General features: G+C 53.8%; 2 protein-coding genes across 7 annotated transcripts in view; both read left to right on the top strand.

Annotated features, from left to right (window-relative positions):
* Nucleotides 1–25,251, top strand: part of LOC125957020 (eye-specific diacylglycerol kinase-like) — a 92,312-nt gene that overhangs the window by 26,408 nt on the left and 40,653 nt on the right. The window lies entirely within an intron of this gene.
* Nucleotides 1–25,251, top strand: part of LOC125956962 (cadherin-86C) — a 72,463-nt gene that overhangs the window by 26,479 nt on the left and 20,733 nt on the right. The window contains exons 1-2 of one of the 6 annotated variants that reach the window (XM_049689352.1): nt 12,507–12,694; nt 13,009–13,172. The exons of 3 other annotated variants lie outside the window; for them this stretch is intronic. In XM_049689352.1, coding sequence (XP_049545309.1) covers nt 12,647–12,694; nt 13,009–13,172 — 212 coding nt within the window. In that variant the 5' untranslated portion in view covers nt 12,507–12,646. Of the gene's footprint in view, nt 1–12,506; nt 12,695–13,008; nt 13,173–24,282; nt 24,297–25,251 lie in introns of those variants that run through there. 2 more of the 6 variants (XM_049689294.1, XM_049689345.1) reach the window with 2 other exon arrangements.

Below are 25,251 nucleotides of genomic sequence, written 5' to 3'. Positions count from 1 at the left end.
TTTCGCTCTCGCACACAAGCAGGTAGTAATGCCGGCTCGCGTGCCGATGACCTCCCGGACTCCCGGAGCATATTCTGATTGAACTATCACCCCTGGCACTCACGTCCCGGGACCACGCTCATCAGCAATTTGTTCCACCCCTTGGCAGCACCCCATACCCCTTTCTGCACCCAACTGGAGCTGGTTGCTAGAACCGTTACTGGAGAACCCTTCTATTGCCCCCTCCCTTCGCCGGAGTTCAGCAACAGCAATGTTGCGCGGAAATTACGCACGCACACGCGCATCGTGCGGTACAGGAGAGGGGGGGAGGGGGGGGGGGGCGGCGCAATGACCGCGCTGATGATGGGGTCCCAACCCCGTAGGAACCATTCCGAAATCCGAGGGTGGCATCCGAGGGTTGTGGCGAAGCATAAGCCCCGACATTAGTAGTTAAAAGATACGACGCTCCACGTGTACATACACACACACACACACACACAGGCCCAAATTGATCGATAGTTATTGTGGTGGTGACGTTCGTCGCACAAATCGGGTTCGTCGGTTGCCGCTAGCCGCTTGAGTTGAAGTCTTTTTCGCCCGCAGTTGAGCTTCACGATCGGGGCGCTCCAGGATGGTCCAGAAAGAAAGAGAAAGAAAGAGAGAGAGAGAGAGAGAGAGAGAAAAAGAGAGAGAGAAAAGTAAAAGATTCGCGTTCGATCGTTTCAAATCGAAACGGGGATGAAAGGGGTTGTGACAGAAAAGTTAGAAAGGAGAGGCTATTTTCCAACATGGAAATGGCTCCATGCCCCATGCTCTCTCTCTTTATCTCTCTCTCTCTCTTTCTCTCTCTTTCTCTCTTTCTCGACGTTCTCTGTTCTGAGATCGACCGTTGAGATGCGACCCCCTTGAGCGGTTGATCTTCTCCTTCAGCTCAAGCACTCTCTGTCTCTCTCTCTCTCTCTCTCTCTCTCTCTCTCTCTCTCTCTTTTTCTCTCTTTACTGTTTCGTTTTGGCCACTTTCTTTCTATTACCCTTTGGTCTCCGTGGAGCTGCTGCTCCTTCCAGCTCCTTCAAGCGAACAATGGTCACGATCCTCTTCTGCCGTGCGCATGAAAGGGACCATCAGCAACCACTACTGGACAGCGATCAAGTCAAGGGAACCGCCGGGGGGGGGGGGGGGCGGTTCAAAACAAAGGGGGCACCAACACACACACACACACAGCCAGACGGTGGTCGTGTCTTTCGGGATTTCCGTTTTCGCGCGATTCGTGGCGATTGTGGAATGCTTGAGCTTCGTCAAACCCTCCACCCTCGATGCACCCTCCCCCCCCCCCCCCTCCCACACACACACACACACACACACAACCACCTCTTCTGCGCTACAGCACAAACTAGATGCTAGCTGCATGGTATGGCACAAAGTATGATGAAATGATGCAGCACCTTCCTTCCACCAGGCACCCCACCCCATTGCACCCCATTCTCGTGCCACACACACACACACACACATGCGCGCGCGGGCGCAATTGCACACCAGATGTGCGTGTCACACAGTTCGGATCCGACTTCATCCACCTTTTTCGTGTGGCTCAGGCTCTTAAAAAAATCACCCCATGGGGGTCGCCAAAAATAGGAAAAATTCAGAAACCGGTTGTTGACACACACACACACACGCACACGTACTCATTCGTCTTGGCGAAGGTCGTTTGCGTCTGCGGGTGTGTCTGAGGCGCATTTGCTGCTGCTGCTGCTGCTGTTGTCGTCTGCGACCATCTACTCGCGCGGCATCTACTTCGGTGCCAGGGCCGACTGATAATAGCGCAGTTGTTGCAACCCCCGAAACCAACCACCACCACCACCCCCTCCCTTCCACCAACTTACCCTTTGCACTGTACAGCTTGTACCTTACATTGATGCCTGGCGCCTACGGACCCTGGATGAAACAACAATTTCTCCATTTCATGCTGTCAATGTGCCTGTCGCTGGGGGTGAGCCTCCCCACTCCCCGGTCCCCGTGACCGGTCCCGGACTGCGTATACCGCACTGGGGTTTGCTTCGTCGCCCCACCATAAAAGGCACTTGACCTGCGCATAGGGGAGAGAGAGAGAACGGGAGGTAACGAGTGCACAACGAGATCACCAGTTGGTCACCAGGCACCACCCCCGTTGCACCCCATGCGTTTTACACATCCCAGCAAAACATCCCCAAGGCGACGAGCTGCCAGGAACCGGTATTTTGTTGAGTTCCATCTCATCTCATCATCCAAATCAGAACGAAACAGTAGCGAACAGGGGTAGGGAGAGGGGGGAATAAATCCAAAAAAGTTGTTCAATGGGGTTGGGGTAGGTCCGCAAAGACGCAAGCTCTTCGCCAGCTCTCGCTCTCTCTTTCTCTCTCTCTCTTTCTCTCTCTCTCTCTCTCTCTCTCTATCTCTCTCTCTCTTGCTCTCTCTCTCTCTCTCTCTCTTGCTCTCTCTCTCTTTCTCGTGGTGAATTGAAGAGAATACAGACCCACGTCGTAAAAGGGCTGCGTGACACCCTCTCATCCGCCAACCCCTATCTTCGATCTTTAGACCTCACCCGGGGGACTTATCCTGGGCCCTGGAGGACACTGTGCACTGAGGGGTGCAAAGGTCGCGACGCGTGTTGCTGACGCGAAGCGAGCAACATCCTTCTCGTCGTCCGCGTCCGTGACAAAATCGCTTTTCACTAATCAAACTCACACACACACACACACACATACTGGCAGCTGACCTCAGCCATAGCGGTGCTGGCAGGACACACGAAACACCTCCCCCTCCCCGCCCCCATCCCCCGTCCCCGCCTACTGCTGGCTGGTGGCCTAGTTCGAAACGCACGAAACCCACCAGGACAATACCATCACAATGTGTGTGTGTGTGTTCGGTAGCGCACGTTACGCTTTCTCTCTTAAAGGAGAGGGAGGGGGGGGGGAGAGGACCTCGCCCTCTTCCGTGACATTGATGTGATGTGTGTTTGTGATTGATTGTTCACCCTGCCCTGCCCTACACCGCCTAACCAACCTTTCCTCCCCCCCAACGGTGCACCATAATCGGGTTTGCGTGTCGGAATGTCATATCACCTCCCTCGATCGATACGTCACACACACACACACACACACATGGAGTGTGAGCGTGTAGCGGCTATCGATCGGCGTAACAAGAACCATCGGTGGTGGTGGCGGCCGGGTAGTCAACCCAATTCGGTCACCCCCGGTCGGGGAGGTCGGGGTGGTGGTGGTGAGGGGTGTGACGTTCACCCCCCTTCGCGGTCCTGAGTCCTGTGTTGCTGTCGCCGGTCGTGGTACGCGCTCGGTAATAATTCATGACGTCTAGGTAGGTCAAGCACGGTCCAGCGAATGAGTGGTGGTGGTGGTGGAATGATGGGGATGAACTCCAGGCGAGTGACCCCCCCCCCCCCCTTTATAGCACACCCCCTGAAGCCGATGATGGCGAGAAGGCTCCGCTCAGAGGGCAGTTCGTAAGCGCATTCTTTGCATCTGCATCAGGGGAGCATCGTTCCTGTTCCTGTGGTGGTATTGTTGCTGCTGCTGTTGCTGCTACTGCTGTGCAATGCATCCCCGTTAAAAGGGGTTGAAGACGCTCGCATGGGGCCATTTGCTGCCGTTGAAGGCCGAGAAATTGCAAGTCGTTGGGGGGTGCGCAGAAACATCCTTCTACCCTCCTCTGCTGCTGAGGGTACTGAATGCACCCTCCTCCGTCTTCCCTTCCATCTGCAACCCTTCCCCCCCCCCCCCCCCCCCCCGGGGGGGATGCATGCATGTCCGAGCGTAACCGCGCGCAGCTCCATGAAGGGAGCGGTTTTTGTTGTTGTGAGAATAGAACGCGGAATAGGAACATTTCCATTCCACACACACACACACACACACACACACCCACCCCAACCCGGGGAAACCTTCTTCTTTCCAAGCCTAAGGTCCCAACTAGAAGCATAACGCTCATTATGCAGGGCAGCAGCCGCTGCTGCTGCTGCTGTTGACCGATGATGTTTGTATGTGTATGTGTGTGTGTGTGTCTGTCTGGTGGGAACGTCTCAAACGTAAGGGATGAGGAGGCATTCCTACTAAGCTACGCCAAGACCAGACGAGTCATCTAATTTGCCTGAACATCGCGGGCGCACTCGCGCGCGCGTGTGTGTGTGTGTGTGGTGGGCTGGACATGAGTCGATTGCATAATGAGCCCCACACGGCACAGGGCAGCAGCCTCACGCATTCTTGAGCCATTGTAAGTGTGTGTGTGTGTGTGTGTGTGTGTGTGTGTGTGTGTGTGTGTGTGCGTCACCGGTTGGTTGGTCGCTTGGTCATCGCAATCAAGCATATTGCCGAGGCCATTGGGCACTGGCAGGGTGGAAGGAGGAACTGGAAATGAAGATGGAGGAAGAGGTTGGTGTTGGTCACAAGAAGCGAAGAGTTCAACGAGGGAGCAAACAGCGAACAGCGTCGTCCTCGACGGCGTCGTCGTCGTCGTCGTCACAGGAATCGTGGTACATTACCCGGGGGGGAGGGAGGGCGCAATGACACGGCTAGAACGCGCCCCCTTCTTCTCCTTCTCCTTCTCCTCCTCCTCTTCCTTCCTGCGCAGCGCGAGCGCAACGGTACCTGGTACCGGGCCAGTATCTCCACTCTACTCTGCGCCCAGTTCGCTCATTACCTGCTCGCGGCCGCCTATCCTTCCTTTACCATCTCCTACTCTCCTACTCCCCTCCCCCTCTCACGAGCGTTCTTAGCGTTGATTTTGCCCGCGTCCGTTCCTCGCTGCTGCTGTCCGTCTTCTCGTTTGAGTAATGAAAGCACAACCAGGGAGAGTGTGTGTGTATGAAAGAGAGAGAGAGAGAGAGAGATAAAGATAATAATAGTGCCGAAGGGCGGCGGCGGCGGCGGCTTAACCCTTCATAATTCGCGCGCCTCAAAAGGGGGGGGAAGAACCACAACAGAGAGCAACGAACGGTGGCGTAACGGAGCTTTTTAGGAGCGACGGCGCGATTCCGCGTCCTAGCCCCTCTTCCGTCCGTCTCTCTTCATCCCCCAAAAAGGCCAAATTACTTCGGGGCGGTCACTCGCGGCCATCAGCAACAGGAAGGGGGGGGGGGGGGGTGTATGGAGGGTAGGTCATGTAGCTGCCGTTTGTCACGGCGCCATACCGTGCACCGGTTCTGTATGTGCAAATGTGTGCGTGTGTGTGTGTGTGTGTGTGTGTGCAGGGGGGTAGCGATGATCCCTTCTTCTAATTGGCTGGCTCCAATGCTGTTTATGCTGCTACTGGATGCCGGAGGGACTCAAATCCAGCCTCCAGACGGCTCGGTGGGTAGGTGGTTAGGTAGGTGGAGGGGCGAGGGAGAGGGTCTAGTTTCTTGGAGGAGTTGGCTCATGATCGTTCATGGAAATGAAATTAATTCTCTTCACGAGTGCGCGCGCCCATATGGGTGTGTGTGTGTGTGTGTCGGTTGCGATGTGTCATTCCGAGTCCCCACCGTCCGAAACCACCATTTGGCCATTCCATTTGCAATGCACACCCCCCGCACTCCCTCGCGGTCCTCGCTGCTCGCTCCGCTCCAGGCGCACTCCTCGTGGGGCTCATGAATATGAATTCGTGCTTTCAGCGAACCAAAACCCACCCGTGGAAGGGTAGGGGAGGGGGAGACGGGGGGGAGAGGGTGGCTTGCTCGCACACACGCACTCGCGCGCTCGCGGCCGATGAACCGATTCCCAATCCGAATCGAAGCGAGCACACACACACACACACACACGCGCGCGCGTGTCTTGACTGTGCGCATGCATAATGTATGCTCATGCTCATGGCCTCGGAAGCCGATGGCGTGAAGGTTATGTCAGGTAAGGTAGGAGGGTATGTGAGGCCCGGATCGATGGTCTCGCCGCCGGGGAAGGAGGTCGCAAGGAGGTCCCCAGGATGTGTGAATCATAGTGACTGCTGCTGCTGCACCGTTGGAGAAACGTTGTGGCCCCGGTCCCGGCCCAGGCCCATGCCAAGAACCAATGAAGCGGTTACGCAAGTTCGGATGAGGAGAAGGAGGAGCGGGCACAAAGGGCGTCCGTCACCCCCCGGGGGTGGTTTCGCCAGGATAGAAAGCTCCTCGGCGCGCCTCACACACACACACACACGCGCGCCGACAACCGAACCAAACTCGCAGCGCAGCGCAGCGAGAAACCAGTTCGCTTCGAGCCAGAGCTCGCCAAGCCAGGCCAGGCCATCTGGAGCGGGCGCGCAGTTGCGTTTGCTGCTGTTGCTGCTTGGGCAACATGCCATGCCGGGGCGCAAAAGCGAAAGGCACAAAACATGATGCCGTCGTCGGCCACAGCCACAGACGCCGCCGCCGCCCGCCTGACATCTAACATTTGAAAGTGAAAAACAATGCAGTCGCCATTGCCGTGTGTACCAGCGAGCGCAAAAGGGCGGTGGTTGTTGCTGGCTGGCTCAACGAGATGAGATCATAACTAGCGTTGTGCATTCGGAGCAACCTCCAAACTCCCTCCTCCCCCCGGTTACAGGGGTGAGAGGGACGCACGGAGGGGTGGCAACTAGCAGCTGCACCCAGAAAGACACACACACACACACGCGCGAGGGGCAGTCGGAGTTCAGTTCGCTGCATCCACTCCTCTCCGCTCCGCCTCCGCCGGTTTGGCAAACGGTTCGTCGCTGACGCGGCCACTCATGTCTTTTCCCATCGAGAATGCGGGAATTGTTCCATTCCCATCTTTCCGCCGTCGTGCGATAATTTGAGCAAAAATCGATGAGATCCCGACCAGCATTAGCAGCAGCAGCAGTTGCAGCAGTAGCACCAGCATCCTTCTCTTCCATCCACCCTATCACACGCCTACCTGCTACCCCTGCCGCCTAATGGTGGGAGCTCATCCGCTATAAAGAAGCCGCCGCCGCCGCCACCGACGCCAGCGTAAATACTCTTTAATTGCTTAATTGCGTTGTCGCTGCAGCAGCAACAGCAGCAGAAGAAGAAATCAGCATCAGCACCAGCACCACCACCACCACCACCCCAGCTGCTGGCTGGGCTTGGTTTTATGATAATGCGAAGCGAAGTGGAGCGATCAGGGACGATTGGCTTTTTTTTTTGTTCGTTGCTCTCAGCTCTTAACGTTCTTCCATCCTTAGGCTGTGCGGCGGTTCGCGAGGGTGTGGGGGAGGGGGTGCACTAATCGGAGCAAACGATGCTCGCGGCGGATCGGCGGCAGATCGCAGGCAATAAGGAGCGGACCTAATGGAGGCTCAATAATTAAGTTTTGTGCCCAAGTGTGTGTGTGTGTGTGTGTGTGTGTGTGTGTGTGTGTGTGTGTGTGTGTGAGGGTGCAAAGCCGATAATCGACATATCAGTGTCAGCATTATTTATGCTTTTGTGGCTGCCGATCGCTGCCGATGGAACGACGACGACGACGACGACCGCTGATGATGACGATGAGAATGAGCCGCTCTGCAGAACGAAATGGTCAGTCAGTGGTGTGGGGAGAGGCTCGGCATGGACAGGAAGTCTCGCCACCTCAACGGCAAACCTTTTGCGAGTGCAAAAACAAAAACAGCGCACAATATATATTTTTTTTCAAACTCAATTATCCTTTCGTCGCTGCCACTGTTTTACTGCAAAACCAAGAACGCATAAGAGGGTGGAGAGGGGGAGCAGGGAAAGGAGGGGGGTGCTAGTATCCTCAGTGTACGGCCGCCATCCCCCCCCCCCCCTCCCTCGCTGCAGTGACTTTGAGCGCTGGTTGCTTTCACCGCCGAGTATCCCCAGCCTGGGTTTGGGGTAGCGGATTGAGGGGAGGTGTGTTGGTGTCGTGCAATTTGACTTTCACTTTCACCCCCCCCTCGTGCGCGTGGACGTGCAACCCGCGCGATCCCATTCCCGCCGACTCCGAGAACTACATCCGTGTTTCCGTGTGCCTGTACACCCCCACCCCCTACCCCCCTTTTCAACCCTTCAGGTTGCCTGTCGCCCAGCCACCAGGGTTCAACCTTTGTTCGGCTGTTCGGCCCCTCCTCCTCCTCTGGCAGGGGTTGCTGTCAAAGCGGAACCTAAACCGAGCCGCGAGTCGTGCTCTACGCAAAATCCCCTCAATTGTGAGGGTGTGAGTGGAGGTGGCAAGGGTGGCAAGCTACCAGCCAGCCCGCCAAATGAAGGTGTGCAAAGCGAGAGTATTAATTTGAGTTGCGCACCACAACGCGGTCTGGAGAGCGCAACCCCCCAATTCGAGCATTTTTGGGGGTTGGGGGTTGGACGTTACGTCATCGTCAGGTCGCGTATCGCGCATCCCGCAATACGTTCGCGGGCGCACTTCATGCACTCCCAGCCGAGCCGAGCGTTCCCGTTCAATCTCGCTCCCGCTACCTTTGCAACCCTTTCCCCGCCGGTGAAGCCGGATGAACGCCACCCTCTCACCCGTGCCATCTGCCGCCGCCGCCGGGTCTTTGTATGCAGATCACGATTCGTCGCGAACGAACTCGTCGCGACATCAATCAAACCATCCCCCCCCCCCCCCGGCCATCCGCCATCGCGCCCTCGCACACGTGTGTGTGTGTGTGTGTGTGTGTGGTTGGGTGTTGGGGAAGGAAAAAAAAACCGAAAAACATGGCACCCCGAACATGGCACCGATGGACCGACGGAGAGAAAGTGAACTGAAAATCCTTCTCACGAGTGCCAGCCAGGTCCTGCTGCGATGCGGGAGATGCGTGTACCACCCACCCCTGCCCTTCTTTTTCTTCTTCTTCTTCCTTTTCTTCTCCTTGTACCTTTCCCTCGCCGCTCGCTGACGCGCTCATCACGACAGCGGCCAACGGGGGGAAAACCAAGCTGCGTCTTCATCCAGATCCCTTTCCGCACCCTTTTGAGGGGCCCAGGGGCAGCGAGGCAGGCCGGCAGCATTGCAGATCCCACGCAAACAGTCCCACATCTCCCACCCCCTCGCCACTCATTTCCTTCCCAATCTAACCCAATCACGGATGGCGATGGCCACGATTCGCGAGCTCGAAACGAAAGTGATCCATGGCGGCTCCTTCGCCAGCGTCGCATCGTCCGGTGTGCTGCAAACCCGGCATGCTGTTTCTTTTCCCTTCCGCTTCCCCTCCTTCCTTCCTTCCACCCACCCACTGTTGGAGGGTTGCATCCATCACTGCAGCAGCAGCAGCTCAAATCCCATTGACGACGACGAAGAGCGCCAAGAATCGGTTGGTCGGAATGTGTGTTCTGTTGTTCACCAGCAGAAACACCACCACCACCAGCCGGCCGGCACCTCTACCCGCCGTTCTCGCCGAGAACCCGTTCCTCGGTCGGCCATGAGACCGGTTTTTGGGGACTCCTGAGAAGGTCGCATCCGGGGAAACCGGGATCCAGCGGGATCGGTTTCGCGGTGCGGTTGCGGTTGCGGTCCGCCTGGCCACCACACACACACACACCCTGAAAAGGCGACCTTCGAATTGAAAGGGGGAGGGGGAGGGGGTCGGTTTTTCGTTCTCTTCTTCTCATTCCTCCCCCAAAAGAAGGTAACCAAACCATTTTCGGGAAGCAAAACGAAACTGCAACAACCATCGGTCAACAAAAACCAGCCAACCAGCAGGGCGCGTCCAGCGTCCGGGCATCATGAGACGCCATCGCGTGCACCCATACCAATTGGCGCGTTTACACATGGCAGTTGGCGCAGGTTTGGCTGCATCTACAACTCAACCTCGACATCTTGGACTCCTGACCCCTGGGAAGCAGAATAAAAAGGGAACAAAACAAAATAAACCAAAGCTCATCAGCTTTCTGGCATGGCAAATACTAACAGAAGAAGCCATTGAATACCAAAAACCTTTGAAATGTTGGATCATTGCTTCAGAATGATGTAGATTTACCAGATGTATGCATATGAAACCACCCTCCGTGTTCCTATAGCTATATCTACGCCAAAAAAAACCGTAGAACCGCTCTCGATGTTTCTTTTTGTTCGTTCGGCATCTGGTAATCAAAATCAGTGCGCAATAGTTCTAATTTCACACTACAACCAATATTTTCATTGTGTACAAAATGGCAAGTTCCGTCCCTAAAAGCTGGAAAATGCGGACATCGTTCATTTTCTGCTTCCATTTTCGAAAATAGGCGACAAAATCACATCACATGCTTACCACAGTTTACGGTTAGCATGCTCTTTATGAAACATAGTGCAAAGAGTGGTTTAAAAAATTAAAAAATGGCGATTTTGATGTGACAAACGAAAATCGCGAAAAACCACCAAAAACGTTAGAAGACACCGAATTGCATTCCGTATTGGGCAAAACGGTTATTAGTGAGCTATACAAGCAACACTCTATCGATTTGGATCGTAAAATCCGCATAAATCGACCGGAATATCGAAATTGATAAAACAGACCGATTTTGCTCGATGAAAATGCTCCGCCGCACCGCGGAAAACCTGCCAAGAAGACTATACAAGACCTCAATTGGGATGATTTATCGCTTGCGGCTAACTCACCAGACTTGGCTCTATCGAATCAACACTCATTTGCATCGTTGGGACAGATACTGGCCGAGCAGCGCTTCCATTCTTACAAAAGTTTGAAAAAATGGATCTATGATTGGTTTGATACAAAACACCGACTTGTTTTTTTTTGCGAAGCATCTGTAAATTGCCTAAAAGATAGGAAAAATGTATAGCTAACTATTGCCATTTGTTTGAAAAATAAGAGTTTCTCCATTTTCGCAGAATAATTTTTTTTTCTGACAAAAAATGGCGGTTTCATATGCATACACCTGGTATACGTGAAATCCTGAATGGGGCTCATCATTATGAATCCATTTTTGCTTATTTGTTGCCTTTTTTTACCCCATTCGTTTTTCCAACATAGGAAAGATAATATTCTGTAATATTTCATTTGGTTTAGGAGTTCGCTTTATTCGAGCGCAAGATCAAAAACATACAATAGCGTTGTGTAGCGGACTCGATATGGTTCCCTTGTTAGACCCAGACAGTTGAAAGTGACATCTTTTGCCGCGCTCTCCTTTTACTCTTCACTTTTCATTTCACTGAAGAAATACTGTCTATTGCTGTTTCTATCAGGTTCTAAATCGTAAATTAAACCCGTCTAGCCTTCGTGACGTCACAACGTCATGCACAGCAGTTGATACTCCCCCCATTTGTTTGCATTTGCGCATTTGCGCACAGACCAATTAGCGAGCAAACGAACACACACCCGCGCGTCCCCCCCGAGTGTGGGTGACGCCCATCGCGCCGTGTCCTTGTGGGATTGCTGGCCGGGTAATCAAATCATCGAAACATCATAAAATGTGACGTTTGTTCCCATCGCGTCGCACCCCCCCGCACCCCGCTTCGTTAGTAACGGGGGTTTACGAGCGCCAATTATTGAGAAGCTCGTTAGCCGGCGTTAATCCGGCCCTGCCTGCCCTGGACGAACACCACGGGGTGAGGGAGGGAGGGAGGGAGGGAGGGGGCGGCAGGTAAAAGCGCATTGTAACCCCTCCCGGAGGTGGGAGAAAATGTAAATTGAAAGTTTTATTCATATTTTATGGTGCGCCATAATTCTTCTCTCGGGCCACACCTTGAGGGCTGGGGGACCTTGATGGTGGGGGTGAGGGGTAGGAGGACCCAAGGGTTGTCGGTCATCGTAAAACATCGGTAGACTTTTGTGGGGCCATTCGAGCAGCTCCGGGCTGCTGGCGATGATTCTGGCGATTCCTGTAGGTTTGGCTCCTCCTCCTCCTTCTCCTCTTCCTCCTCCTTCTCCTCTTCCTCCTTCTCCTGCAATCTGCTCGACTCGCCGAGCACGCGTTATGGCTGCTCGAACATTCTACTCGACAAACTCGATGAACGTCCATGCCGCTAAGCACAAGCTTAGCTACCGCACCCCTTAACCCCCAACCCCCCATCCCTCCCTCTTCCTCCTGTACCACCCCCCGGAGAGCTTTCCGGCACACGATCACTTTTTTTTACGATCGATTAATGGGATTAAGTCGTTGTCCAGTAGGTGACGCCGGTACAAATTGCTTTAACCCCCCCGTGGCAGTAGATAGCCGGACCAATTTGCAATCAAATGTGTGTGTGTGTGTGTGCCGTTGGCGGTGGCGGTGCTGCTGCCGGGCCTTCCTTAGTTCGGGGCGCTCCGCTCCGGTCGTTGACGAGGTATCAATTAAGAACAGGTTGCTTATTAAACAGGATGCACCGCAGAAATGACGGCTGCTGCTGCGGCTGCTCAATTCACTCTCAACCCCCTTCACCACCTCTATCGCTCGATTTTATTGCTCGTAAAACGCCACGGCTCTTGCTTGCTTGCTGCTGCGACGTTCGACGACAACGACGACGACGAGGGTTTCAAAGACATAAACGGAATTCGAATTCGCGTTCCGCGCCGCGCTGCCCGCTTTTTGATGGCCATGATCCTGGCGCGGCGCGGCATTCCCGCGGCAAAGGCAGCAGCAGCAGCAGCAGCAACAGAAAAGAGGTACACCGAGTCCTCGTGCTACTCAGTTGCAAACGGATGCTGCACCAGGTATCATCGGACGCACCCCACCGGGAGGATACGCACGCGCCACTAAAAAACCGAAAGAAGGATTCGTCGATCGGTCGCCAGGAGGATCAAAGATAGAACATTCCCCAAGTGTTACGGTGTGCGGGTATGAGTGTGTGTGTGTGTGTGGTGCGAGGAATATTGTTTGCTTCGTTGGTGAGTTCCACAGGCCCGTCGATCGCTCAATCAATCTGTTCTCTCTGCAATCAATTGAAGAAAAGAAAGAAGAAAAAAACAACCAATCAGCGAGCGAATCGCGAACGCGAATTTTCGCGAGCACTGTTCTGTGCACTTCTATCAGCTATCAGCTTCTATCGCGATGTCCTTACGCCTTGGGCCTCCGGCCTTCGAGCTTTGGGCGATTGGCCTTCGAGGAGTGATTCTAATTTCGAGCAAGAGGCAAAAACGCTCCAATAATAATCTCTCTCTCTTTCTCTCTCTCTCTCTCTTTCTCTTCCAAAAACTCCCAGGTAATTGACACGTGCAGACATTGTTCGATTTCGCTGGTCGCTGGTCGCTGGTCGAATCCCGTTCGCCTGCGTCGCGTCTGCCTCTCGCAATCTTCAATCAACCAGAAGCTCCAGCAGAGGGGAGGGAAGAGAGGGAGAGAGAGAGAGCGGAACTTCGCCAAGGGGTAAGCGACTTTAGACCCTGCCGATTCCTGCCCGCCGTTACGCATTTCGGGTTCAATTGCGATTTCGACGTTCGTTTTTTTTTTGTGGGGTTAACTCGACTTCAAAGGGACTTCAACCCCATTGCGCGCACCCCCTTCTTTGCAACCCCCGCTGCTACTTCCATCAACACGATCGAGATCGAGTGTCGACCTTACGTCACATTGCGTGCTGCTGCTGCTGCTAACTGCTGATGGAACAACTCATGGGAACAAGTGTACGTGTACGCGTGTGTGTGTGTGTGTGTGTGTGTGTGTGTGTGTGCACGGGCTGCGTCTACGCAACCGGAAAGCGGATCACCTCAAATTGGAACGTCTCTCAATCACGCGCGCTGTCTCCCTTTCTCGCTCTCTCTTTCTTTCTTTCGCGTGATGCCGTTGCGCAGCATTTTGAGAAATTGATCGCTAACATCAACGGGGCGCCATGGTCACTGATCATCATGCTGCTGCTGCTCCACACTAGGCCCACCACCCCAATTATGCTCCCTTTCCAGCAGCAGCAGCAGCAGCAGCAGCAGCGAGACGTGAGAACCCAGATGGCTTCTAGCCGGTTGCCCGGGGGGGAGGTGCGTTACCCACCGGTAATGGGGGGTGCAGGGGTGGTGGATACGCGAAGGGGATGAGGGGGAGACACACTCGTTACTCGCACGGCGGCACGGCTTTGCGCTATCGCTGCGTGTGTCGCAAACTGGCGCCAAGTGTTACGTTTAAACACTGTGTGCGCGCGCGCGTGTGTGTGTGTGTGTGTGTGTGTGTGTGTGTAACTGGTCACATTCGTAGCGAGATCGCTTATCGCGCCGGATCGGAGTGAGAAACTGTTGCTGCTGGTGGTGATGGTGGTGGAACGGAGACCTGTTTTTTCTGTGCGGAGAAGGTGGAAGGGTGCACAAGGGCGGGAAGGGGAGGGAGGGTTGAAGTTGGCGGGGTGCGGAAGGGAGAGGGACGCTGTTGAAAGCAGCTGAAGACGAGCTGACGAGCACGGATCGCAGCGAGCCCGTGACACATTGCGGCCCAGAGGCTGGGCTGGGCTACAAAACGAAGGACTTGGCTCACTTCGCGGCCAAGCGACGAACCCCCGTCCCACCCCTCTCCCTCGCTGCGTCGTTTCCGTCCGTCCGCGCTCCACATTCCACCGCACTCACTCGTCACCGTGTCGCGGGACCCGCTTCCGGGTTCGATCCCGCCTTACTTAGCCCCCCTCCCCTTCTCCTCCTTCCCGTTCTCCCCCTCGTGCGGGTGGGGTACGGTACAGAGTCGTGACTCTCCGTCGAGCTCCGCACAGCTGCCAGCGTCCGGCCTGGACTGAGTGGTGGAAAGGGTGGGGCAACCTAGCTGACATTTAGCGTGCTTGGAATCGAACTACCACCACCCTCGAAAGGGCGCCAACACACACACACACACACACACACACACACACACAAGCGTAGCGCCAGTCGCACAGATCGAACGAATCGAAAGCAGAACCGCAGCGCGCGGACTCGCTTCTCGCTTGACACTCGAGAAAGAAGGAGAGAGACAGAGAGAGATAGAGAGAGAGGAGGGTGGTGGTGGCAGGAAGGCGACCTCATCTATCGATCGGTGGAGGTGCGAGATGGAACAGCATCCATCCAAGCCAACTTCAATAGAGGTTCAACCCGCATTGCCCCTCATCATTTTGCATACGCGATGCACAGTCAGTCAAGGGTGTACGAATAAGGGAGAGAATAGGGGAGGGGTAGGGAGGTAGGGAGGGTGGAACGGTACTGGCGACGGTTGACGATGACGAAGGGGAGAGGAAGCCCAATGGCTGCCAGCGGGCGCTCCAGCTCGGCCTCCGGACCGAAACGGGATCACGCGCCCTGCCCTGTCCCACCCCACACGTACACAGTAGCTGACACACACACATACATGGGCGCACACACACGCACACAGATAGTAGCAGGAGTCTGGTTCGGGCAACCGCCGTCCCGCAATTTTTCCGCCTGCTTTTTTTTCTTCTTCTTATCGTGGCCTATGGGGGATGCTACGCGGGGGTGTTGAAGAAGGGTGTGCAGTAGTAGCTAGTAACCCTCCTCACCTTACCTTCTCCTCTGGCCAATTTGCTGTCGAAATTTCGATAGCGCACTCTCCTTTCCACCACCACGTTGTCATCTTAGTACCCTCTCTCTCTCTCTCTCTCGATCTCTTGCAACCCCCTCCCCGAGAACGTCTTCATCCTTTTAGTTCCCTAAAACCACATATTAGCATACCACTGAACCCGGTTGACGTCGCCCGTCGCTACAGTGGGGTGGATGCGTGGGTTTCGAGTGTGACCACCCCACCCCGCCTCCCCTTTCATACCTTCTCTATTTCTCCCTTATTTCTCACACCCCACTCCAATCACGGCCTGGCCAGCACACGAAGAAGGATGAGAATGCGCGAACGCGACTCCGATGCGCGGCTGGATGAGGAGTGTCTGGCTTGTCCCTGGGGTACCATCCTCCCACCCCTTCCCCCCCCCATCCCCCTTTGCAACCCTCGGACAACAGTTGGGTAATAAAAAAAAAAAAATACGGGGCAGTTTGCTACGACATATGGTCGGCCATAAAACGACGTAAAGCGCATAAACGGCGTTTTTAACGGCGTTCGATGCGCGCCCCACAACACAACACCAATCATCAACACGGTGCTCCCCGACCCCGCCCCTCCGCCTCGTCTTCAGTGGGCCCACTGAGGTGCGTTTTATGTGTTTTTTTTTTCTTTGCTGTTGGCGCTTTATGGGCGCCTTCCTTATTTGCATCGCGATGCCGAGCCGATGTTCGATGCGATGTTGTCATCGAAATACGCCTTAATCAGATGGACTATACATGTTGGGCAAAAGCGCAGCTGACAAGCGCGGTGGCTGGCTGGCTTGGAATCGGAAGTTCATATTCTCGATACCCTCGACACTTCGACCTCGAAACGCGTTATCGTGCTGTTTGTGTGTGTGTGTATGTGTGTATCTCGGGGGTGATGACACTAATGTAAAAGGCAGTTCCGTTTGACCAAAGTCACTCAGTGGGGCTGGCTGGAGTGTTTTTTTACCTGGATGTCTCGCATTTTTGAAGATTTTTTGTTTTGTCATTCCATCCGTCTTTATTTTCGGTAAATGCTATAGCAAAAAGGTTTGACAGTATCGAAGCCAATTGGGTCGTTTCTTGTTAGATGAAAGATGTTTTAAAAACCATTTAAACTGATAAATTCACTTCATTTTGGGTGTCGATTCCAGTCCAGGGTCAGTTATGATGTGTGATATTTGGACCTGTTGCATTACCATTGTTACCAGGGTTGAAAATCAAGGACTTTACTTGTCAATTGAACACTACTACTACTACTGCTACGCAGTACAGCGCTACTGCTGCTGCTGCTGCTGTCCTGAGTTCGAGCCACGAACGGACGAACGTTCGGCGAGCGGAAGGAAAAAGGGCGAACAAAAGCGATCGAAGACGATGAAGCAGACAAGTCGCGAGCTCAACTGCAGCTCGACTGTCTAAACCTTTCGAGTTTGGCCTTTTGATGGTGCTATGTACGCACACACACACACATCCAGCGTTGCTGGCACAGGTGATTAACCCCCGGAGCGTCGTACTAGGACGTTGGATTAAAGGAAGAAATCCTTAAACGAGAGCGAGAAGGAAGGTAGGAAGGGAGGAAGGGAGAAAGGGAGGGTAGAATGATTTACAAAAGTCCAAAGCAAAGCAAAGCCCAAGTCAAAGACCCCATAAACGCGAGCAACTCCGAGACACTTTTTGGCCGGAAAGTTGATTGCCCCTTAATCGAGGGTTCGTTGTGGTGGTGGTGGTGGTTGTGTTGTTGTCGAATATTATTCTATCTGGGTCAGTTTGGCCGGCAGTCCGGCAGTCCAGGGACGCGGGGCATAAAATTAGAATTACGGCAAGCAACGGGCCAATTTGCGTGCCGCTCTCTCACGCCACCCTTCGTTTGCACCCCTCGAACACACACACACACACCCTGCGCCCTGCGTGAGGTGAGGTGAGATATGCATGCCGCGCGTCCATTTTTTGGGCGCCAGAACGCAGGGCGAGGGAGGGGGGGGCTACCACGTACCTTAGTATTTCTTGCGCCTCACCTTCTTCCCCCTTCCCTTCCGGGGGAGTTTCCGCCTCAAAGCGGAGCCAGTACTTCCTGGTTCTTGATGGTGTTGGTCGCCGCGGAACTCAAGGAGTGTTGCAACTGCATCGCGATGTCCGAACCGTGATGATGATAAATGATTTGTCTGTGCCACTCTCCACCACTACACCATCTGCCACAGCCGGAGGGGTGGGGGGTAGTGCATCATGATTAAGGACACCACAGGATAGGAAGCGTTTTGTGCAAATCCCAAAACAAAACACTTCCAATAATGACAGAAAGAGAAGGGAGAGAGAGAGAGAGAGAGAGAGAGAGAGAGAGAGATTCACTTGAGACCGACCGATGCCGATGACCAACGAAAATCGCAAACCATCTGGCAAAGGTGTAGAGCAACCCCTGCGAGCACCCTCTTTCCCCACCCTTTCCGCTTCCCCGGTGGGGGGGAGTAACAAGAGCCCATTGCTGCTGGCTGCTGATGGTCATTTCACTCTCCCTGCTAGGGACACACACACACACACTAACACCACCCCGTTACTCTTAGGAAGTGAAAGAAGGCCCAGAAAAGGGGTAGTTAAGGGGTGGGACACCCCTAGCCTCGGTACAACCTCCCCCACCCCCTCCGTTCGCAGCTACGGCACTGAAATTGAATGCTATGTTGCCGTCCTACCGTGCCGCCTTTAATTTGCTCGCGAGCATCGCCGAGCCCTTCTCCTCCACCAATCCCTCCCCTACCCCTACCCACCCCTACTTCCCTTTCGATCGAACGATCGTCTCGTTGGCGTCGGCGGCTGTGACAGTCAGAGTCCACGGGCGCCCACGCACTCTTCACATTTCGGTGGTAGCAGCAAAAGGTAGAAAAAGAAGAAGACAACAACGGAGAAGAAGAAGAAGACGAAGAAGAAGAAGAAGAAGAAGAAGAAGAAGAAGAAGAAGAAGAAGAAGAAGAAGAAGAAGAACCAGCCGAGAGCGAAACGAAACGGGTTGCGCGGGCGTCGCAGTTGTCGAGTCCCCCGAACGAGATAGATCCGGAGATGATTGGGAAAGAGAGAGAGAGAGAGAGAGAGAGAGAGAGAAAGAGAGAGAGAGAGAAAGAGAGAGAGAGAGAGAGAAATAGAGAGGGGGGGGGGGAGGCACCATTCTAATCCGTTGGCGTGCTGCATGTGCCGCGTGTGATTCGTGATTCGGCGAGTCGTCTGTTATGCCATCATCATCATCATCATCATCATCATCATCATCACTACTACTGCTGACCATCGTCGTCGTCATCAGTTTGAGGAGTTGCAGCAGGAGGAGGAGGAGCAGAAGGAGGAGAAGGACGCGAATAACGGCCGCGTAACGAGCACCTAATTTCGGGCACCTTTAGCGCCGCTCCATTTAATTTGACGCATCCGTCGCCGCCAGCACCAGAGAGCGAGAGAGAGAGGCCAGTTCAATGCCTCAATTCCCCAATCCCAATCCAAATCGCCAGGCTTGCGGCTGATGATCGGCCGTTGCATAACAACCCGCGGTTAAGGCCTGGCTGGCCGGGCTGGTAAATGAAATGGGGTCGGATGTGCACCCGTCTTGATTACCCTGCTTGTAGTCGAGGACGAGGTGAATTTGCCGGCGGCAAACTTTTGTTTCGGGCGATTTTCGGATGTTCGAGCGTTCGAGTGATGAGTTAATCATCGGTCGCCTATCACTCCATCCACGCACGCACACCGGAGAATCCGCCAGCTAGTAGCTCCTACCATATACTCCGTTAGCCACTTCTTGTTTTCCTTCTTTTCGGAGGTAATCCGTTTCACATTCCGCGTGCACGAAAGAATTCCCTTTTGCTTCTGAAGCAACACCTTTTCGTTACACTTTCACAAAAAGAGGTATTTGGTGCAGTGTGCAGCCAAATCATTGCTTTAAAGCAACCAAACAATTCTTTCGACATTTTGTAAAAAAAAAAATTGATCGATTTTTGCATCACGATTCCCATAAATGACCGTTTTCTAGTCAGCGAGTTCGTGCTTCCAACGGATCGATTGTAGTTGATAACGTTCTCGATGGGTGCGCGACATTCTTTACATCTTTAAATCAACCATTGTTGTTTTTTGGTTGATCCGAACGCTCATTGACGTTAACGTTAAAATATCCGCTTCCTAATCTTCGATATCAGCTTTCGCACGTTTGCTTCCGATCCAACGATCGACAAAAACGGATCACTTTCGGCGGCGCTTTCCTCAGATGAAAGATGAGCGACGCAAAGATATCCGGAGAAAAGGCTTTTCTGGCCACACAACTCGACCACTTGTTAGCTGCGGGTAAAGGAAACAAGTATTTTTTATTTTTGCTAATCTTTTGAGCAGTTACTTTGCTGTGCAGTAAAGGTATCTGTTAGTGCCTTAAAGCGACCAAACAAACACAAGGCTGAGAATGCTACTGGCTATACTAACTAATGGCACTTGGTGCGTGTAGCTGAGGGGTGCAAATTGTAGCGCAATTGAACGCCCAAAACACCCCCGAGAAACGTCACGCGAGAAGGAAAGTAAACAAAGCCAAGCGATCGCCGCGAATAACGACGGAACGGCAGAGAAAGAGAGAGAGAGAGATAGAGAGAGAGCAAGAGAGAGAGGGCGGGATGTGGGGAAGGTCCGCGGTGATCCGATCCGAACCGAACCGAACCGACAGAAGCCAGGACGGAACGCTAGATAATGCCAAAAGACGTTGGAGCAGAACGGAACGGTAGAAGGGAAGGGAGGGAGAAGGGGCAGGGAAAGGGAGGGGGAAGGGAAGGAAAGGGAGTGATCTATCGCGGGAGCAGCATGCCAGCCCACCTGCGGCGGTGACAACGACGACAACGACGCCTCTGATACCCATGAGCAGAACTCAGTGGTTAGGGTTGAGAAGAGAGTATGAGGTGCGGTGATCGCGGTGATCGCGGTGGCATTCTCGCGGGGCAGTAGGCGTTAGTGGCATTCTCCTAGAGGAAGGAGAAGAGGAGGAAGAAGAAGAAGAAGACGGCGACGAAGGTGAAGGCGAAGGCGGTTAAGTGGTTTTTGCTTCCATCTCTCCATTCGCCGATCGGCCAAAAAAGGCAAAATGAGGGGAGAGGGGGGGAGGGGGCGGGATGGTGACAGGGGTGGGCTGCTAAGCTTTAAGATAAACACGAGCGAGCGCCGAGCGAATTCGAACGAAGAGACGATGGTGGCGACCTCGCTCGACCTTCACTCGATGATCCCCGCCAGGGGTTCGCCAGCCACGAACCAAAGGGTTCCCGTTTGCTCTGTGTATGTGTGTGTGTGTGTGCTCGGTGGCATAGCGAATTGCGCGAACCACCCCCCCGGGGTCCTGCCGATTTTTGATCGGCTTAGGGGGGTTGCTGTCCTCCCCCTGAGTAACCACCCCCAAAAGCCGGCCCCCTCCCCAACCCATCAAGTGGTGTCACGCCAGGTAGCCGAAAAGCAGTTTAATGAGAAAAAGGTGCGAAGAAGGCATTATTTGGCCGCCGATTGTTGTTGTTGTTGCTGCTGCCGACGGGCAAGGGTTGTTTTTGTTCTTTTTCCTTTTTTTTTTGCTATAATGTATTTCGCCAAAGAACCACGCGGGGGAGGAAACAAGGGGGGGAGGGGGGTAGTATAGCGAGCACGATTGGTTATGGTGTGCGAGGGGAGAGGTGCATAGGAGGGGGAGGGGGTGGAATGTAACGCGTACTTGCTCCAAGCACTCTCAAGCTCGCTCGCTGACCCTGAAACAATCGAACACAATTACGCAGCTGATGATGACGAGGATGATGATGAGAAGGAGGAGGAAGAGGAGGAGGAGGAGAAGGGGAATATGAAGGGGGGCAAGGGGTGACGTAGAAGAATGTGGAGTAGAGCTGCTGCGGTGCGGCGACTGTCGATGGTGGTGGTGGTTGACAGCGAGATTAAGATTCTCCAGAGATGTCAGCTGAAGAGTTGGCCAATTACGATGACGACGACGACGGCGACGACAACAACCCTCCGGGGCTGACACTTATGCGCGTTTGGCGCGCAGCTGGTGGCCCTCGTGGTCTTTGTCGACCACGACCCACCTCCCCTCAACCACAAGCAGTGGCGTGTGTGTGTGTGTGTGTGCGTCGACGATGGAATCAAGGTTGGCGGCCACGGCGGCGGTGGCGGCGGTGGCGACGACGTTGAAATGACATGGCGCCAGGTGATTAAAGCTATTCCCGCTGATTTATTCAAATGAGGCGGTTGAAAATGCACGTCGTCGGCGACACCACGGGGCCGCCCCTTCATCCCTCATCCCCCTCCCCTCCCCTCCCGACGGTCGGCACGTCCCGCGAATCTTAATTATTCGCGATCTCGCGACTCGGGCGATCTCGCGCTACAACACCTGGCAACCCAACGCATACACACACACACACACACACGCATACATACACGGGCGCAAATGTCCTTGGGGCAGCTGGGCCCCATTTTTGGGCGAAATAAAAATACTCCAAAAACAGCAGCAACAACAACAGCAACAACAACAACAAAACACAACATTCCCAAGAGGACGACCATCGAAAAAAAGGCCATAATACATAATGTTTGCAGCCTGTATATTGGGACCGTAGCCGCGTAGCAGCAGTACCGCTCACCGGATGTTGTGTTGTGCTATGGCTGTCCTTAGCTTGCAGCTCTCTGTCCCTCACTCCCTCCTACCCCCCCCCCCCCCCCGGGGGTGGTTTTGTTTTTTAAAAACCTTTAAAATGCAAATCCAACGACCACGAGCGACTCTATCTCTCTCTCTCTCTGTCTCTCCATTTTGGGGGCATAAGGGGGGTTTGATTTTTATGTGCGCTCATTCAACCACCCTCACAACACCCCCCCTCCACCTCGCCCCTTGGCTAACCCTGGTTACTAGCCCCGGAGCCGTTTCCGTTCCACTTCTTTTTCAGCCTCTGTTTTGAGCATTGGTTTAAGCGCCACTGAGTAACGATCAGCCCGGGAGGGATGAGATGGGAAAGGGAAGGGGGGGAGGGGGTGAGAGAGGCCATGTCCTTATGCCAGCAAACGCCCTGCACGGTTACAGCGCCAAAACCCGGATATTCATGGAGGGAGGGGGCACTGAGCTGCCAGTAAACCAAAAGTCACTCTCACGGTTGCACACTTCGGACCTTGGATTTTGGACCCCCAGGCCCAGAGGACTCAATCCAGGGACCGGAGCAGGCGATTAAGCGTTGGCGAGAGAGCCCCCCCCTTAATGATCAGTTTGTTGGCCACCAACGGCCAAATTTAAAAGGACAAAAACCTGGAAGGGCGAAAGGCGAAATGGGGGGGGTGGGGGGATGGTACACCCTTAGTTTCCGGTGTTTTCCGCACGAACAACGGGATGACGAAGCGACCGGAAGGAACGTCAACGTGTCTGTGTGTGTACGGTGGCAGTAAAGTGGGTCAGGGACGCGAAAAACGGACGCACAGGGAAACATTTTTCAACCCCCACCCCCCATTTGCCGCCACCGGGGTGGTCCAATGGTTTCCGGTGTCCCAGTTCCACTGGAAAAATCCTTCTCTGTCTGTCTCTGACACGGCGCAAAAGGCCAGTCCAGTCTTTCCACCTCTTCAAGACCCCTCTACCCTCCCCCTCCCTCATTCAGCACGCAGTAACACACGCACGCACGCCGCACCCCAAACTGCGCTGGCCCAGTGGCTAGAGTGTTCATCGTTCATCATGGTGTGGAGCGGCGCGGCTGCTTAGCTGCCACCACTGTCCCTATTTATCCATTCACCTCCCCCTCCTTCCTCCTTCCCCAACCTCCCTTCCACCGCCCTGGAATAGTGTGATTAATGATGAAATCACCTCATAATGGTTGACACCACCAAGAGGGGAACGGTCCCAGAGTGGTCCCAGAGAGAGAGACCAGTGACCAGCGAGCCAAGCCCGGGGGGAAGGGGCAGGGGCAGTACGAGAAGGTGTGAAACGACGTAAGCATTCGCGCTAAGATGGGAAGGGGGTGTAGGCAAAATGGTTCCCCCGGTACTCCCATGCTTCCATTTATGATAATTCGCTCGGCGCTCGGTGACACACGCGGTCGCAGGCACGTGGCACACACACACACACACACACATGCACGCACACGCATACAACATTCTCAGCGTCTCTGCCGTCAAGGCCACCGAGAACCGTCCGTTCGCTCGAATATCTAGTGCTTCCGTACGTGGGCGTTTGGTCGCGTCTCAGACTCCGGCGCGATCTTTGACGACTTCTCGGTCCGGTCTCGGTGCCTCTCTCTGCCTCTCTCTCTTTCTCTCTCTTTCGCTCTGTCTCACGAGATGTGGCACGAGCTGCGACCACCAAACAACAAGCAAATAAACAAATAAAAAATGAGCGAAAGGCGATCCAAAGGGGTTCGAGAGGCCCCGGGGGTGGGAAGGGGGGGGCAGTTGATGAGGTGTGAAGCGATCAATCTCGTGGCCACAAGGGAAAAGAGAGAGAGAGAGCGCGCGCACGAGAGAGAGCATAAACGTTCAATGGCCCCTTCCTCCGGGGGGTGGGCCGCTATTACCATATGGTTTGCGCCAGAGGTTGCGCCCGGAGAGTCATCCTCCTAACCCCCCCTCAACCCTTCACCCTCTGGCTGTCCTAGGAGTGCACACGATCGCGCGAGCGCATCTCGAGTCGCGTAGATGCGAGTTTTACTGTTTTGGAAGTCAATTTGAATAAATTAGCGTCACCATTTCCCCCATGTGTATCCTCTCCGATCGATGCGTGTCAGTACGCGTGTGTGTGCGTGTGTGTGTGTGTGTGTTTGCTTGAGTGAACGTTTTATGATGCTCACAGCCTCATCCGGTAAGGTGTTGAGCCCGGATTCTGTGTTTTTGTAATGAACTGTCAGGTTCGCGAGCAGAGCAGTCGTGAAAGAGAGAGAGAGAGAGAGAGAGAGAGAGTGAGCGCGCGCAAGCGAGCGAGCGTCTCGCGACCATTACTTACATTCGAGCGAAGGCAACGTAGCGAGTGGTGCGGGAAGGAGAAGAGGGTGGTGGTGAGGCAGTATTTGGAGTGAGTTTTGGCGGTGACGGCGGTGACGGTGGCAGTGGCGAGATTGCGTAAAGGCCGTCGTTCACATTCGTGCGGCCAAATTAGGGCAGACCAGACCCTGCGGTGATAATTCTTGGGGAACGAGATGTTGGGGAGGGTAGGGGGGTTGGGGGATGGTAGTGTAAAGTATGGACGTTCGTTTTATCTTTTTATGATCCGGCGATTTTATAAACCAGGTATACAAGGATTGAGAGTGTGTGTTTTTGTGTGGGAGAGAAAGAGAGAGAGAGAGAGAGAGAGAGAGAGAAAAAGGGCGGTGGCGGTTTAGGTTTACGATCTTGCGCTGGTGCCAGCCAGCCATGCCAAGGCTCCGTTTTTTTTTCCCCCAAACTGCCAGTAACGGGGTGTGTTTCAGAAAGTAAATATTGCACAAAACTCAGGTTTTTTTTTTGAGTCAAATGCTTTTTTGGAATCTCTTCCTTAAGTTTTACGGTTTCCTATAATGCACCAATGCAGTGCATTTCGTTCTGTGATGTACTTCAAACAACAACAACAATTACTACTACTACTACTACTGCTACCACTACAAACACAAGCAGTTGATCTCTCACTGTGCGGCATTTTGAGCTGCTTTCTCTCCTGCTTACTGCTGACTGATTTTTGTATAAAAGTTTTTTTTGTTTTTTTGGGAAATAATGCTTTGGCCAATATTTACTACTTTTCTGTTCGTTTTCTTCGTTCCCGTTCAGTCAGACTGAGTCTAATATTGATGCGTCTCGTCAATACTGCCTGCAGACGATCAATAAAAAATAAAGCACGTCAATTAAATGTCGATTCTGCATAAATAAAATTGATAAATAAAATTGAGCGTGTGTGTTGGCCCCTTAACTCTCACCGTTAACGACACGTATACTACTTTGCGCCCATGGACTGAAAATCTTGAAAATCATTTTAAAATATCCAAAACAGGTAATCT

Source organism: Anopheles darlingi, chromosome X (assembly GCF_943734745.1).
Source record: "Anopheles darlingi chromosome X, idAnoDarlMG_H_01, whole genome shotgun sequence".
NCBI classification, from domain to species: domain Eukaryota; kingdom Metazoa; phylum Arthropoda; class Insecta; order Diptera; family Culicidae; genus Anopheles; species Anopheles darlingi.
Note: the sequence above shows the minus strand (reverse complement) of the source record. Positions and strands in the feature narration are given on the sequence as shown.